The sequence below is a fragment of the Opisthorchis viverrini genome, assembly GCF_000715545.1.
Source record: "Opisthorchis viverrini unplaced genomic scaffold opera_v5_177, whole genome shotgun sequence".
NCBI classification, from domain to species: domain Eukaryota; kingdom Metazoa; phylum Platyhelminthes; class Trematoda; order Opisthorchiida; family Opisthorchiidae; genus Opisthorchis; species Opisthorchis viverrini.
Window position 1 is genome coordinate 671,573 of NW_008751830.1, and position 18,454 is coordinate 690,026.

General features: G+C 41.6%; 1 protein-coding gene across 1 annotated transcript; it reads right to left on the minus strand.

Moving 5' to 3' along the window:
• Positions 1-7,341: 7,341 nt before the first annotated feature.
• Positions 7,342-8,301, minus strand: T265_07507 (hypothetical protein; the record flags this gene model as incomplete). Its single annotated transcript, XM_009173044.1, has 1 exon — positions 7,342-8,301. One exon carries the CDS (start codon positions 8,299-8,301, stop codon positions 7,342-7,344), a length of 960 nt encoding a protein of 319 aa, XP_009171308.1.
• Between the last annotated feature and the right edge of the window lie 10,153 nt (positions 8,302-18,454).

The following is an 18,454-nucleotide window of genomic DNA, read 5'->3' on the forward strand; positions in this document are numbered from 1 at the left end:
CTCGAGACTTTCAAACATTCGCTTGACGAATACATAAGATCTTACCCAACTTCCCTCATCAACTTTTGAGATGCAGATTACAAATAATAGAACATATATGTCATATCATTCCGTTTATCTGTATACATACACACACACCAATATCCTTTGGTCATTGTAAAGCAAAATGCTTTTTAGACCAATATAACCTTTATTTACCTTTATTTACCTTGATTCTATGAGATTTTCTTAGAAAAAGTTCTGACATGACATGGTTAGTCCTAGATTCGATGAGTATAGTAAGTATATCTATTCAGCCAAAGTTGCAACCAGTTCATACCTTACTATTAGCAGGCTATTACCTTGATTTACCTTGATTCTATGAGATTTTCTTAGAAAAAGTTCTGAATAGACATGGTTAGTCCTAGATTCGATGAGTATAGTAAGTATATCTATTCAGCCAAAGTTGCAACCAGTTCATACCTTACTATTTTCATAGCAGGCTATCTTCATCACATTTGAGGAGGTCTTTTTCACAAACTCCGTTGACCTACAGTTTCACTTATGCACATCCACTTAGCTCTTCCATTAAGACCAAATAGCTATGTTATTAGTAACCGGAACCGCAAATTCCACGAAACAATTACAGTAGGATTCGGCCGGCCAAATGTCAGACTGACCTACTGTGACGATTCCGAATCAGGTGACAGTTGAAATGCCCACTAGAACTTGTAAGGAGCCTGATGAACAGATCAACTGGTATCTGACTAAAAGCCAATAATCTCCTAGCTAAAAATGCCCATACGATTTTGGATTTTTCCATATGTCCATTAGAAGACAGGTCACCTGAAAAGCTCATGTTCTGTGATACTGTGCCAATCAAGTCTAACGGACATGGGCTGAGGACTCATGGCTTAAATAGAAGAGTAAATGTTTTTTTTTAAGAATGTGGCAATGCGCGTATCAGTTTACCGTTTATGATCTTGTTTAACGAGGCATAAATGGCCAGACATCATAATCACTGATAGACAACTGTCCCTAACTCTGTGCCAACTGTCGTTAGATGAAAAATTCTCGAGCTATATGAAAACGGGTACTTTTGAAGAAGCTGACTCTCTGAGCAAAAGAGCAAGTTAGGTTGCACCATTGGAGATTGGTGATTAGGAAGTGGTGCAACGTTTAGTTATTTAAGCAATACAGAAAAACACGTCATAAGCGGGCTTGCTAGTTAATTACCTTGTTTTTTCAATTCATCATTTTGGTCATGCAACCCATGGGATTTTGGATATTATTCAGATTTATAATCCACTAGTTAGAATGATTATACAAATGTTCTTACTCTAATGGCCCTAAGTGAACGTAGTTTACATGGGTTTACTGATCTCCAAAAGGATATAAATAGGGCTCTTCAGGGCATATAGGCCTTTTGCATTCGGATAAGTGACGACGATCAGTAGGCGGAGTGAACAGGAGAGAAAAAAGAGATCACAGCGTGACCTGGTACTACTTCCTGCGTACTGCGAAAGATATCACCCAACCGGATTAACTTGTACTGTGATATCATTGGATTATTACACTAGCATCCGGTTTCAGAGTAGTTTGTAATAGGTTAAATAAGGTTATCTAAGAAGGCCGTATTCCCATTGGAGCATTTACTTAAGAGAATACCATACTGAAAATCGCTCGGCCGCGTTTCCCTTTGTCATTTAGCACCTCACGGAAAGTCCAGACGCGCAAGACGATCAGAGAAACTTTCAGGACAAAAATCTTCCACAGTGATTATGGGTTTTTCAGTCCCCTCCATCTCATATTCATATTTCTTCAACCTTCACACACATTCCACACACTAGAGATTATGCATTCATAACTTTCATCGCCAGTGATGGCAAATTCGTAGTGCAAAGTCTTGCAAGCACACTGGTCTAAAGGCACTAGTTCCAGACATTACAGTCGCAAGGCTACATGGTTCTAACCTTGCAAGAAGATTTAAGACTGATCTAAAGTGATAACACCTTTTGACCAATTTGTGACTTGGGCACTATGATTGCTAGACCTAGTCTGTCTCAAGGCCTTCATGTGTCCTTTGCGATGACACAGACAGGAGCCAGATGACCAAAGGACACTTGCCTCAAATGTTTTCAGTGATCTTCGTTCGAGGTCTTAGAAAAATCTAATGGCACTCAATAAATCAGTCTGAACTATTCTGTTGGGATTCTTTGGTGGCTGGTGGCAATCAGGTGAATGTTGAACGTATTGATCAGTTGACTGATTTATTCGTTTCTCAGACAGTTTGTTTTATGGTGAAGAATCTTTTGAACTAAGTGCACGGCAGTGGAGCTCACACAGTTTTCTTAACGCTGAGTAGCAAGAGTATGGGTGAATCATGGATCGGGTTGCATTCCTTCGGGTAAGTCCTGGGTAATGGATGGGCGTTTTTGGATATCCCTAATTATGGCAATCGAATTTCGTCTCTTATGAACAGGTTAGACAACAGGTCGGAATCCATAAGCCGTGATATTTCCAAAAGACGGGCAAAAGTGGATGACTGTTTTGTTACCGAGGGCTTCCGAAGTATTCAGAGAACTGCTAAGAACAGCTTTCAATATCTGCTTTAAACCAAAATTTTACATATAGCTGTATATCCTCACAATGACTGTCACTGATACAGAAAAAACTGGTTCAAAGCAGTGAAGAATGTAAGTCGATGTCTCTTGAAGTTGTGACAGGGATTGTCCGGCAATCGTTTTTTGTTACAGAGTTGTCACCGAAGGGTTGAATGAGCTGAGAATGAAGTGAAATCCCACCTGTTTGCCAACAGATACTGTCAGTTTGGAAAACGAAGTTATCATTGTAAGCAATAAATTCATGGGGCAAAAACACAGTACAGCCCACTAGTTTAACTTCCGTAGTTGTCACCATGACTAGACATTCCGTTTTTTGTTCGTTTATAAATACTCGATAAAACCACTCAAAAGTGGGCAACGTATGCTAGTCAACACTATGCGTAGGGTTCTTGAAGTTTTACTCATGCGCGTTCTTATTTTACCAGATTCGAGTTCGCCTGGTGTCATTTGAACAGTAAAATCTCATCAAATTCACTTCATTCCGACTTCGAAAATATCAAAAAATCTTGATTGTATTCAAAAGTGTGCCCACTTCTGTTCGTCGGAACATTTCTGCATAATCCGATCATCTACCATCTTCGTATTCTAAATGCTTTCAAGTGAAACCGTAAGGATGTCCCAACTTTGATTAGTGAATACCTAATATACTTAGTTAGTTTAATGCGATAGTGGTCATAACACATGATTTTGTGTGGTTTTATGAAAATATAACTGAGCAAGTTTTCAGTGACTTTTGATACAATTACATTCTACTTCAGGTGGTTTATCAACAGCTCTTTTAAAAAAACATGTTTTCACGTCCGTACTTCCGAGCTGTTTATTCACAGTTCTCAAAGTCACACTGGCGCTTCACATTTCGAGGGTGGGGCATGAAAACAGAATGGTTGATTTTCACATTCGATCTGCTGATGAAAGCGTAGTATCCTCACATTTAGCATCTTAAAATTGGCTTCCTAGCTCCTTCAACGTTAGTGGACTACCCGAATCTTCCTCAATGTAAGCTGAAAACCTCCATTTGAGTAGACTCAGGAATCCAGTAATCCATTGCAGTGTGAAACATGGTCATATTCCATACGGCCACTACGTCATTCGATAATAGTCTTACCAGGTGAGGATTTAGGATTTTTCAAAGTCACCGGACATTCATAAACAACTCCAAATATTATTTTATAAAGAGGAATCTTATAAAGGGTATAAATTTTAAACTACGCATTCAGAATTTGCCACCGCCAAGTGTTCATCCACTACATGGCTGTTTTTTTTAGTTTTTTAACCCCTACTTACATATAAGTGATTTCCAAGGATCTGAAATAACGGTATTTTCTTCGGTTTCGTTCTGGGTCTGAATATCCCAAGCCAGCGTTCACGTCAAAAACAACCACAAAACGCGTACGACATAAATTAACGCCCAAAATCAGTTCGAAAACAATTGTACAGCGCGACGTACAGCGTTGCCGGGTCAACCTGAAAATTCTGACAGCTGGATGCGCCACTGGCAACCGACAGTCGGCGAACACTGAATCATGATAGGGTGTCCAGACTATCGACCAGTTAGAGCTCGGATTGATACCGGACCTGCAAGCGGCCCGAACTTTTGGCCAGTCTTGTGCCGGATAGTGTTCTCGGGCTTAGCAGCGCCTAAATTCGAGTAGTAATCAGTCTCTGTGTGGAATTCCGCCTAACATGCACCGACTATTTTATGCAGGCATATGTTTAGTTCTTCATTCAAGGTCACTGTTGCCACAGACGTTACACGGTTACAAAATTTCAGTTCGATAATTTGTGCTCAGTAATTTTTTTTTAGAAATAACACGAAGGCATCAAGTAAATACATTAATATGGTGTGTCAAAGTTCCTCACAGGGCACTGCTAATCTACAACATCTCGCATTGGTTCCTTCCTGTGTCGACCTGTCACAAATTCAGAAATGTTTGCTGTTCAATAGTCTGAAAAATTGTTGCACCTGAGGTTACTCAGAATTGATTACGGTTTCAACTAGAATTACAAGCGCGTCTTAGCTGCGGATAGGCGTTTACAAAAATGTCAAACAAACTTTACTTATGTGGGTTGATAGATTACGGAGACAGGTATTTTTAAGCACGCTTTACACAAACTGTCGGGCAATTTGGTTGTTTACATAGGGTCATTACCAAGTTCACAAATGATCGCTGTCCGCTCCAGAGGTTGTTGCTTAGCCTAAGTTTTCCCTTTTCTGTTCAATGGTTGACGAGATTAAGCCGATTTTCCAAAGCCTATGACATTTCGCACGAATGCTTGTTAGCCGGTATCCTAAAACAGGTCTCCTGTTAGTTTTCACCAATGATTACCTCAAAGTGTGTAGGGGAAATGTGACAACTATATTTGATGGCCAAAAACATTTTTTTCGTAGTGACAACCTCATCAAAATAATAGGATAGCTTAAGAGAGTCTAATGGCAAATTGTGGATAAAAAGATCTGTTGTATATGCATTACGTTGACACCGTTTTTATTATCATAGGTGTTGAGCAGCCCCACTAATTTCTCAGCCCCACTCACTCAAACCCAGTTATATTGTTCAAATGTGAGAATTCATCTGACTTACCATCTAGGTTGACAGAAAAATGGAAGCACTGATGGTTCGTAACACTGTTCCGTTTTCCAAAGTCATAAAGTGGTGTTTGATTCCTACATTTATGCAAACATCTGCCGACTTCTTGCAAAATACTATAGAGAAGACTCAGTTCTGTTGTAATCTTCAGTTTGGATGAGCCAGCGAAATAAGGAGTTTAAACTGAGTAATGGCTACTCATAACGTGTTTCAAGATCCACAATGCCATTGATCTGCATGTTCGAGTTTCCGCGAATGTGAAAACCGCTTGTCTTCTTATACCCATATATTCAATTTCACATTTCGGCAAAAACACCAAATAAACAAGAGTTTCAGTTTTAAAACAGGTCTCTAGTACCGCACAACTAGACCTAGCGTAGACCACAAATGAAGCTTTTCCAGGAACGCCAACACGGTTGTTAGATTTATCTGCGGCTAGCATAATCCGCCGGAAGAATTTATCGCAAAACGTTCACGTTTGTCGGATCGAACCATAGCAGCATAGCTGATTTCAGATTGCGACGCAGTAACTGGTGGCCTGGAATCTTTGCCTGGTCTTGCCACCGCGACTGGCAGAAAAGTCACCAAAAATGCAGGTATATTGTCGGATCGAACCATAGCAGCATAGCTGGTTTCAAATTGCGATTTCAAATTGTGGCCTGGAATCCTTGGCTGGTCTTGCCACCGCGACTAGCAGAAAAGTCACCAAAAATGCAGGTATGGTCAAATTCTGACCGTGTCCACCACGTCACCACCTTTCCTTGACTGAAATTCATCAGGTAAGTGTAGTTTGGCCACACACAAAAAGGGTTAAATCACCTATGTGGCCAGGGTTTTCGTTATCCATCTACAAGTTTGTACAGGTAGACTTCTGAGTCCCGTCTTTGGCAATCTGTAGGCCCTTCGCAGAGATTGCAGATAAGTCAGAAGAAGCGTTCGGATTGCTTACCAGGAGAATTCACCCTCATCGTTTTGTATCGAACAGTCTTCCAACTTTCATGGAACAATTATTGTAGAATTCGAGCTTCACCCTTATTAATTATAACCGGCTGTGCATATGTTTGGTCGTGCCGAGACGAGCATGCTGCTACCCACAGTCAACAAACCTACGATTAAGCAGATAACTGTTTCGAATGGTTCAGCAGACGATTAGACCAGAAATTTCTGCTCGGGCTATCAGTTGGCTCCATGACTAATGTTTTGAAGTTTAAGTTTAAGTCAAACTTCTGTCAGCTGGTAAAATTTTGTTCATTAAAACCCAGACACTTTATACACAGGATGTTTTGAAGCAAATCACTGACTTCTATGGTTATAAGCACATGACTCCGCCTAAATGTCTCCCATCTTTGGTTTAATTTTCAGCATTTTTTACGCCATTTGGTGAGAGCTTTCATATACGGTCGTGGTCATTTCACCGAATATTCCCCCTATACTCAGGAAGCAGATATCTCGTCAGTCCTTTTCGGGGATTTCAGTATGTCCTGCAGACTTGACATTTCAAGAAGTTCTATTTGGTCAAGCATTAAAGCACTATGCATGTGTCCTTTAAACCAGTTGTATACAACAAGCTCATTGCATAGTGGCATCGATAAACGTTTTCTACACGGGGAATTAAGGGAGAAACCTAATCTGCAATTTTATTGACCCAAAAACCAACTAGATGGTTTTTTTGTGTTTATGATGCAACGTCACTTTCTTCCTCTATCCAGTGATGTGCTTCCTACCCAGAATCTATCCATCTGATCTTATTTTCACCAAATAATTGGCTTTCAGCTGGTGGCAGCCAACATAAGAGTGTCCACCAGCCGGCTGTTGCTGTCTGACTTGAGCGATTCCTAAAAGTACTTCTGACCCCCATCAAAGCTTCACAATAACAAAGCATTTCACTAATCTGTCCGCATGCGATAAACATTTAGAGAGTTCCCACCTAGTTTGTGCAACGCAGCACCTCCAGTAGTCAAAAGAAATGTAGTCAAAAACGATCTGATTATGAAGTTTCGTATAACAAACATAAACTTAGTAAGTTAGCTTACTCGGCACTTTAGAAAGGCAGTCAAGTGACTGACAAGTAACATAGATGTATGAACAAACTAAGGAACAGTATCACCATTCTGATTAGGAATAACCAAAATTTCATTCAAATATTCTCGTCAATTCTCCGAAGGGTTGCAGCTTTTCTCGCAACCCAGCGCATTGTCACGACACACCTGTGGAAGTGCTTGTTCGCCGTGGTATCTATGACACTCGTTCGATAATGCCGCACAACGTTTCAAACAGATATCATACTCATTGTCTGTCCATTCTTGTTTTCCTTCCTCAGCGGCTCCGAGTCCTGTAGGTGTAGTTGCTTGCCCCGCCTTGGCGTTGGCAACTGTTTCGGGGTTTGTCGGTCTACTCCGAAGAAGAGCTAGTCCTTCTTCTGATGTGCAGCAGTGGTAACATTTGTTTGCAAAACGTCTGAAATGCCGATCTGAATCTAAGCGTATATTGGAATGATCAGCACACTTGGTAAGACATCCTTCTTTATCGAGTTCTTTCTTGTCCGGTTGAGGAACGGAAAGGAGGATAACGTCAAATATTTTGGGACAATTTACCCACTCGTAAGCGGGACTTTTTCTCTGCCGCCTAGATTTTCTAGTTCTTTCAGAACTGCTCTTTGATTTTATTTTATCCTTGCATTCACCCACAATATTTCGACAGCTATCTGACCTTGAGTCACATCTGCATTTGCCTCCTGTTTGCTGTCCCGTCTCTGTCACCGATTTTCCACTATGGCGTGCGATATTTTCTGATTGTTTTCTTTTGTGTGGTTTCTTCTTTTCGCCACGTTTAAGACCACTTTGCATACCAACATTGGATAAGGGACCATTTTCTGGTTCTAAGTCAGGTTCTGTGCTCAGTTTTTTCTTTGATTTTCTTTCCCTCTTACCCAACCTCCGGCTTGCTTTCGTATTTGAATGTTCTGCGAGTGGACTGATTACAGTCTTCGTGTCCCTCAAACCTGACAAACTTTTACCACTCGCAATCTTCTCCGATATGGTTGCTCTTTGACTATTTGTGTTATCCAAAACAGAAAGCTTTTTGCCTTTTTCTCCATTTGTAGTTTGCATGTAGAATAGACTGGCTATCGAAATCAGTAGCTAAAAATAACAAAAAAACAGAGAGGTCTTGCTAATTTCAAAAGGTCATTCTGTAAAACCTATCTTTACGTTTTGGAACAGGTAAGATAGTATCTCATGAAAATGGGTTTTAGCTGAGTACTTCAAAGTGCGAATTAGAGATCGAAGGTTGTGCCAAATTTTGAACCCAAAATCTGCCTATAAAATGCTAACTCTTGCTCTATCCTCTTGTTTCAAATCAAACGCATGCTAGCGTTTTCATAGGAATACTTGCTTCAAGTTCGGTGTAATTGTGAAAGCCTTTTTCAGACGAATTCGTGTATGACGTTTATAGCGAATACACAGTAGTGTGCGTTGTGATCATCCGACAGGCTATTTGCGTTCGACCTATTTGAGACTAAACCAAAGCCTTTCGACGATAGCTTTGGCCTGAGGTGAATTGTGGATGATCTATGAAGGCATACAGTTTTTGTGTCTGAATACAATGCTCTCGATACAATTTTCAGCCATCTGTATTCGGACATGATCAAGCTAGGCACCACGGTCTTTCATGGCTTGAGTGTTTAAAGGACATCAACAGCTTGCATGTATCGCAAGACCCCATACGAAGCATTTTCTACTAAAATGTATTTACATCTACATGTCGCAAGATTATCACGTACAATACCAAATAAATCACACGCGATTTCAACGATTAAACTGAATAAACATTTCATATCCTTTTTTCATTACCTATGGTCGTTCCAATTATACTCTGTTTCTTATTTTTTTCAATGAAGCGCATTTCTGTACTTTTCATCTAAGTGCTCTGAACGAAAGAAAACCTGTAGTCTAATCAGGGGCAGTTGCTTACACTATTACAAAATTCCTCACTTTCCTTGTTAAATAGAATTGCACGGGGTCCAATCGTTCAACATGGCCGGATAAATCATTTTAGCTTGGTGCCAACGGTAACAAAAAAACCTCATGAAATCTAGCACTTTGTTGTCACAGTATTTTTGGGGTTGCATGCAACAACAGACTAACTTATAAGCTTCATTTCCATACCTAATAACGCAGTATGTAACCTCGATTTACGATGAAATCTTTCCAACCAAACTGCCGAGTTTAGAGAACAACCCGAAAAAAAATCCTACGCCACCCGAGCTTCTAACATGCTTCTCCTCCACCAGAGGAAAGCTCTCTTGAATACCTACCTCGGACTGAACGTATCACGGTCAAAAAGAAGTTGAGAAGTCCCGAAATTCTCTGACGAAGGTTCCCCATCTGTGATAACGAGTTGCCAACCCCAGAATATAGGACCACAAAGCATACTTGTTGTACAATTGTTATAACTTGCAGAGTTTCATTCATTGGCTACCTGGGAAAATAGATATAGATTGCCACGCATCAGCTGCGGCAAGTGATATAACTGATACGTTAGTATTGGAGCTGGGTGTGAATGTTGCAAAGGACAGATCAGGAAGGGAAATGAAGCATTGAGAACGACAGCCCGGATGCGTGGACAATAATAAGAGCGCAACTTGGCCATTTCTAGCAACTTCTCTAACCACTGATATGTCCCGCATCACCCACAGATATGACGGGGATCATCCATGTTGAGCTTGCTGGAACTGCCAAGTTCCCAACTCATCGCTTGACTTCCTGTGGCTCGTTTCCACTCTTCTAGCGGTTATATGAAGAGAGATTTTCGATGAAGTCGGCCGATTAGCATACACAGCCTCAACACACTCTAGAGATTGTGATCGGTTCATCCATTCCGGATACCATTTGAAGGACTTAAGTACTGCTGACCTCAGTTTCACAACCACACCGAAGACAGCGACGGTCAAAAGCCAACAATTAGCAGTTTTCAGGTTTCTCACCCATATACTAATACAGGGAGACACCACTGCGTTGTAGACTCAAACCTTGTCAGGTGAGCTGAGTTCAGGTCTGTGCCTCACGTGGTGCAAGTTTTCAGAAGCTGCTATGGCCTTCAAATCCAGATTGAAATATCATCTTTCGCGGAACTACAAAGCATAAATCAGCTTCCCGTGCAGACGGATTTATCTACCACCTCAAATGGATCATGAGGTGAGGTTTCCTACCTGTTCAATTTGGCAGGAGCACTGTACATTTCACAGCCTTTAATCACAGGTCAATTGCTCAAATTATTTATTATCGCCAAAATTAGTGTTAGATGTAAGGAGGACCACGTCTTCTCCGTACAGAACATGTGTGACGAAACGCCTATGAAGTTTTCCAACTTCAAAGGCATTAGAGGGTTGGGGCTACTCATTCATAACCATATAGCAAAACCTAACGGTGAAGATGCACGAATTTGCCTGACACCACTTGATATAGTGAAATTAGGTGATCGATTACGTAGACTATTGCACCCCTATGGGTGTTGGCCTACAGCGCTTAAAGAGGATAGAGTATTCATGGGGGCACCCTTGTACCGCAACGATTGCTATGGTGCCTGACGTACAACAGAGCGGAAGACGGCATTCAAGGGGAGTTAGATCATTGTTGGTTGCTAGAGGTTGTGTCACCGTTCCAAAATCTGTCGGAGGGTAAGAACATGAACTTTAAATCAGTTTTCAGCTTCGTTTTCACGTATCTGTGTTCAAAGAGTCCTCAAATAATAAGACCAGAAAGCACCTGTGAGGCCACAGCTAGCAAGCTGATGCCGAAGTAGATTTTACGCAGTGTTCACGCGTTCATGGATTAGTACACAGGATCAAGGCTTCCGTCCAAGTTTACGGGGTCTGTTTTGTTCTTGTCGTTTAGCGGTTGTTGTTCACCTGGAAGTCACAAGTGAAAAAAGGGTGTAGCACTGCTCTGTAAGTTCTCAGCGCGGGGCAGTACGCTTTCCAGCGTGAGCACTCGCATAAATGTCTAGTAGTGCTTGGAACTGGGTTTTGGAACAAGCACGGACAGCCATCGGAGGAAGGATCATCCACGCAGCTACTACCCAAAATGAGAAAAAATTTTGTCCGATGAAAGTGTGCGCTCTGGGCTTGAAAAGCTTCTAAACCTGTCCCCGCCGTGTGTTCGCTGTTTTTTTACCATTGATCAGCTTTGAAAAACCTGTTGGACAAGCCTTGTTCAAACAGGGCATCAGTAAGAATTGGTTCTATCCGGAGGCGACGATACTCTAAGGGAAACAGGTCAAGCACCGCAGGACGCGTTTCGTAGTCCGCGGATTTAAGGCTGGCAAACATTTTAGTGGCATCTCGCTGGACACGCTCAACGAGAATCACGTCTTTTGTGCGTCCTGAGTAGACAACATAGTTCGCATATTCAAGGAGCGGTCTGACGTAGGCCCCACAGAGTATTTGAAAGTCCATGAGAGTAATACAGGAGAAGGTGCGTCGCATCATCTGTAGAACGGTGAATGCCTTTTGGGCCGATTTCTCATGGTGCATTGAGAAGGACAAGTCTGAGGAGACCCAGATACCCAAATTCTTTCTGGCGTCTATCCTCATGATGTTTTCTGGTCCTTTCTCACCACGCGTAACAAAAGCATTTCTTGAGTCTCCTCCAAATGACATATGGACGCGCTTCTCGTAATTCAGAGGAAGGTGCCAGTCCAACGACTACTGCTTTGCAGCGTCTACACCAGTTCGGTGGGCGGTTGCATTGGAATTCCAGGATTACGAGTCGTCAAAAAAAATCAGACATGGACTTGAGAGAAAATTTGAAAGGTCCTTGACGTATATCCAAAACTGAACCCTAAGGAACTCCAATGGAGGACGGAGCTGGGGAGTTGTAGTTCGAGCCTATTTTCACGCTGCATCATCTGCCTGATGAGAACGCTTTGACCCAGCGTAGGGTTTTTTTTCCTTCAATCCTGTAAGACTCAAGTTTATGGAGCAGCGGGACGGGCGGGACTCAATTAAATGTGCACGCGTACCCTTTTTGAAGATAGGAATATGTGTTGACGGATCCTTTTTTGCGGACAGTTTCTTGTCGATCCATATAGCACCAAACAAAATATTTTGTCATATGTGCGACCACGATTTCTTCCAATATTTTGAAGAGGGCTAGATACAGGCCACCAGGTCAACTTGCCTACATGTATCGCCTTTATGGTCTGTTTTGCAGGAAGCGGTCGGGCGAGGATCGAAAAGAATAAATGGGACTCAGCTTCATAAGTAGCATGATACACCCAAGTAGCGGCCGAATCAACCAGCCGCTGGAACCGACCTCAGTGAAGTAAATAAAAATCGGTGGTATGCGAGCCACCTGTAGATGGGGGAGGTATGTAATGGTGGATGCTACTGAGGAGACATGCGAGTAATATGTTTTCTCATAACTCCATTTCACGTCTATTGGAAAGTGGGATTTATTACAGAGTTTGTGGAATTGCTTTGTAGCATTCGTTTACATTTGAGTTATAGTCAATGGGTATCCAGGAGAGTTCATGAAGACGGGTTCAAGGGGAAGACTAATGTTCAATTTTATAAACAAGGTGCATATGAGAGTTTCGATTTCCTGTCCAATAGTCTGTAACTGTTCAGTTGGTGTTTCCTAACAAACAATTCCGCAGCTAAGGTCTTCTTCCTTTCACCGGTAGCATAAACGCTCAATAAGTTGTTTTGATACTGAGATCAAGATTGCATGTATTGAAGTTGAAGCGAATGTATCTCTCATAAGTACAGATTACTCAGGTAGTTCGCGTATTGCCTACATGTTCATTCAATAATTGTTGCAATTTTTTGAACCTACATCAACAGTGCATTATTCGCGCAAAATGCCAACTGGAGATTCTTACTGAAAAACCGTTCCTATAGTTCCTATGGGCAGTTTTTGTAGGTGTAACTGTTTTGCCCAATACAGCAGAATGGTAGAGCTCTTGTAGCAACCCAGTCGCCCACATACTTGACTGTTCAGGCCACAGTCGCTCACTGGATCACGAGACTTGTCTTTTTTCTCATACTCACAAACATGTCACATTAAGCTGACTCATCGGACATCGATTGTCTGCACCGCCTAGTGAGCGTAGCAACTACTCATGTACTGACGCGCCCACGTACGCGCCATCCGACCTACATATATGGGAACCCGAACACAGTCAACACACACAGACTCGCGCGCACGCAGGGAGCAAGGCGTCAGCCAAACACTCCAAGTCCACGGACAATGATGGATCACGTGCAGCAGTCGCACTGCGGAGAAAACACGTTCCCACCGTCCGGACTTTTACCAAGGGACTCTCACATACGATAAGTTCCCTTTTGACTTGCTCCACGTTTTATGTTGCCTTTATTTTATACACGCTGCAAATCGCTTCTGTAAACTACTGTCAACCACAGTAAAGACTTTTATTAGTGCATACACCTTCTGATTCGTATTATGGCTATCATAACCTGTGCACTAATACTCTCAGCCCTGGTCTCTGGTTTAGCAGAAGTTACACTTCCCACCACTTAAAAGAGAATCCTCTCTAAGGCATTCCCACATCCTAGCACAAAAGTAACCGACATAGCCTAATGCTACCAATATGTTCACACAACGTGAGTCCTATTGGAGACAGCTGTTAAACACTCAGATTGCTGGTATCACCTTCGAATCTCTTAGGCTAAACTGAGCAGACCAGCCTATATTTATGCAATCTGATCACACGAGAAGACAGATGAATACATTTGCATGTGAAAACTTACCAAACTCGCTGACGGACAACGTCCTGAATTTACGTGTACAGTTGGATAAAAAAAAGTTCAAACGAGAATTTCACGGATGGAATTTAGCTACGAGATTTACTAGGCCTATTGAAAATAATCAATCGAAAATTTGGGCCCGCAATTTTTTGAAAGCCTTCCTTAAGCGACATGAAGAACGTTTCCACCAGACGCTCATCTGTTTTCTGAGAACACGTCTTAATACAATCTATGGACATTTAAGTAGTAGCCCCGCACTAGACTGTTTGAATGTGCAGCAACAATTTTTATTAGCAATTCCGGCTTACCAGTCGCCCCCATACTTGACTGTTCAGGCCACAGTCGCTCACTGGATCACGAGACTTGTCTTTTTTCTCATACTCACAAACATGTCACATTAAGCTGACTCATCGGACATCGATTGTCTGCACCGCCTAGTGAGCGTAGCAACTACTCATGTACTGACGCGCCCACGTACGCGCCATCCGACCTACATATATGGGAACCCGAACACAGTCAACACACACAGACTCGCGCGCACGCAGGGAGCAAGGCGTCAGCCAAACACTCCAAGTCCACGGACAATGATGGATCACGTGCAGCAGTCGCACTGCGGAGAAAACACGTTCCCACCGTCCGGACTTTTACCAAGGGACTCTCACATACGATAAGTTCCCTTTTGACTTGCTCCACGTTTTATGTTGCCTTTATTTTATACACGCTGCAAATCGCTTCTGTAAACTACTGTCAACCACAGTAAAGACTTTTATTAGTGCATACACCTTCTGATTCATGGCTTGGCTATCATAACCTGTGCACTAATACTCTCAGCCCTGGTCTCTGGTTTAGCAGAAGTTACACTTCCCACCACTTAAAAGCCTCTCTAAGATTATGGCTATCATAACCTGTGCACTAATACTCTCAGCCCTGGTCTCTGGTTTAGCAGAAGTTACACTTCCCACCACTTAAAAGAGAATCCTCTCTAAGGCATTCCCACATCCTAGCACAAAAGTAACCGACATAGCCTAATGCTACCAATATGTTCACACAACGTGAGTCCTATTGGAGACAGCTGTTAAACACTCAGATTGCTGGTATCACCTTCGAATCTCTTAGGCTAAACTGAGCAGACCAGCCTATATTTATGCAATCTGATCACACGAGAAGACAGATGAATACATTTGCATGTGAAAACTTACCAAACTCGCTGACGGACAACGTCCTGAATTTACGTGTACAGTTGGATAAAAAAAAGTTCAAACGAGAATTTCACGGATGGAATTTAGCTACGAGATTTACTAGGCCTATTGAAAATAATCAATCGAAAATTTGGGCCCGCAATTTTTTGAAAGCCTTCCTTAAGCGACATGAAGAACGTTTCCACCAGACGCTCATCTGTTTTCTGAGAACACGTCTTAATACAATCTATGGACATTTAAGTAGTAGCCCCGCACTAGACTGTTTGAATGTGCAGCAACAATTTTTATTAGCAATTCCGGCTTATTGCACTAAAAAGCGATCATACTTATAAACAAAAGTATCTTTCACACATTCAGGACAACAAATAACAGAACTACACTGAAATATTATATTCTGATCCTTGTAAAACCATACTGTTATACGCCCATGTATCTGCATCCATGGGAAAGACCTGAAGCTCATTGACCCAGAGAGCGGATTACAGTCGATTTCTACAACCATACGTCACGGTAGTTGGCAATTTGAGTTCTACTTCTGTCTTGTTACAGTAGATGAACACTTCACACTATACATTTGAAATAAATTCGTCGCCCGCGAAGTGGACAGCATTGAATTTGGTGGACGGGCTGTCTAACGTTCGGTGTTCTAGTGTTGGAACCGACATAAGCCTGAGGTTCATGGTTCATGAATTTAAAAATCGCAAGCTGCGGTCCTGCCATGAGCATTGAAATGAAGCATTCATTGCTTGTTCACCTTATAAGTGCTACTTACGTAGGGTTGTGCTAAAATACCTCTTTTTGAGGTGTCCCAGAATAGTGTTTAATCACAGCACGCAGCGTTTTCGTGTTTTGCTTCTGCCAAGCCTTTTGTAAAATGTAGCATGATTGCTCAGTTTCAGTAGATCTGCTATTGTCATCCCAATGCTCTGAAACGGGGTTCCTCTAGAGCCCAGCCGGATTGTTAGTTTTTTTTAAACTGTTTGTTAATTCATCAGCTTTGCCAACTGCACCTTCATATATCATAATATAGTGTTTTGTTTGAACGTATTGTTCTTAACACTGATGTCGGAGTTCAATATCAGTGAACTAAAGTGTGTCACTCTAGTGCCAGGGGGGCTCAAAGTAAAGTTGACGTCAACTGGTTGAATTTCTAACCAATGAAGAACTGAATGGACGATAATATGAATTGTAGTTTATACAGTTGTATCCCCCTCTCCACCAGTTTTACTTTATGATCTTGTTCATCTGCAACCTGAAACTTACAATAATATGGCTATGTTGTGTTCTATTGAACCATTTTTGGCGGTTTTCCATATTCAATTAACCGTGTGAACTGACTCATGCTACGGTGTTTTGAAAATCTCCCAAAATGTTGTGTTCAATTAGACAAATTAGTTTTCAAAGTCTTCCGAAAGTTTCTCTCTCTTCGTCCACCAAGACAACCGAGACTCCAGTAGGAAAAATAGATTGTACTACACTCTTGATGGTGTTTTCTCATCCCACAGCAGTGTCTTTGCATGTGATTATTGCGTAAAATGTGCCTGAGAATCTTGGCGGCAAAATTTATTCTAGGCTGTGCCGTCGTTTAGAACGAGTGGGATAATCACGTGATAGATCACATCCCCAAGGGAGCCAAATGCAGAATGAAATTTCATTCTTGTCAAAACCAGATATTAGCACTTCCGATTGCTTCGTATTCATTTACTTCTCGGTGAAACCTCCACAGATGACTCTGGTGGTAGCCCGCAATGCTCGTAGGATTCTATTGGCGGCGGTCAGGTGGTGCGGTTAATTTAGGCTCCTAGAGGTCATTTTTTCCATGAAATCTGGTATGCATGTGACCAACCAATACAAATGACTGACAGGCAAATAATGAATACACAAGAAACGCCAGACTGAGTCTTATGTTACAATTCTACTTTGTAAATAATCCTATGATTTAACCATGCTGGTGAACCTTTGATCCAATAAGGCACTGCAGATTATTGGATTGTTTTAACACAACTGCATCTTCTGATTTAACTGCTCCGCGTCACTGTATGAATTCTGTTTGAAATGGTGGCACTATTTCAAGTGTATCACTACATTGCTGGAACACATCTGATGAGATTTCTCCAGGCCTATGCAGTTTCCTCGTGTGGGGAGACTTTGCAGTTTTCAACTATTAATTCGTCTCGTCGAGGAGGTCAATCCATGCTGGATCAATTAAAAGTAGGTCCATCCACATTGGGAATCATCAGCAGTCCACATCCCACAAAAATCGAGGGATTTTCAAATCTCCCGGTCGGTGGTTAACCATTTAACCATTCGGTCTCCAGCGGTCGAACAGCATTGTGATAAGCTCTTACTTTTGCCGAGTCGAGAATGTTATTCCAACTGAAGCAAGACTAGGTTCATTCGTTTGGAAATTCTTACAACCGTGAGGTTCAGTGAACATTCTGTTGGGTCTCTCGTTGACAACTCTCTGATTTTTAAAAGAGCGTATAGCTCAACTAAATGTAAGCTTATCGAGAAATGTTGAATAATTCAGAATGTATTACAGACCTTTGATACGATGCAAGCAACGACAAAAGTTTAGTGAATATAACTAATTTATCCACATCCAACCATATTTTCATCATTTATCAGCAATATTTCATTGTTGTCAGAGTAAAAAAATTAGCTATACTTTGATGACATTCTCTGAAGACGAATATTCACTCGAGTACATAGTAACAAAGTAACGCTGGCGCAGTCAGTTTGCTCACGAACTAATAGCACCTGGATTACATATTAGCGCTTCAAAACGGGTGGTTTCTGCTGCTCCTCTCTACATTTATGTTCATCGTTCCTCCTAATGGGTTTCCTGGACTGGGAACATTGTGCACTAAGCTTACACAGATTAGCTTCCGACCCTTGGAATCTCATCTTATTGAAATCGCTTTTGGGTCAAAAATATCCGGCTTCGAGATGGTATATAAAAAGACAGATAACTATTAAAACTATACAGTCAAGTCCTAATTTTTCTTGTCAAAATATTAGAGACAGACTCACCGAGTGACATATTTACACTTTTATGAAGCCTAACATGCTAGAAGGTCTGTGATTCGCTTTAATATAGACAAACAAAGCCCTATTCAGTCCTTGTGTAACTGAGTATCACAGAAAAAACAAAACAAAATAACTTGACGAAAATCAATATTATGCTTATAACACAATCGGGTCATCAAACCACGCGTTGTATTACGTGTTTTGCAGCACTCAATCAAGCAGGCTTTATCAGGCAGGCGGTAAAAAGAGACTGGAATGCTGAAGTTG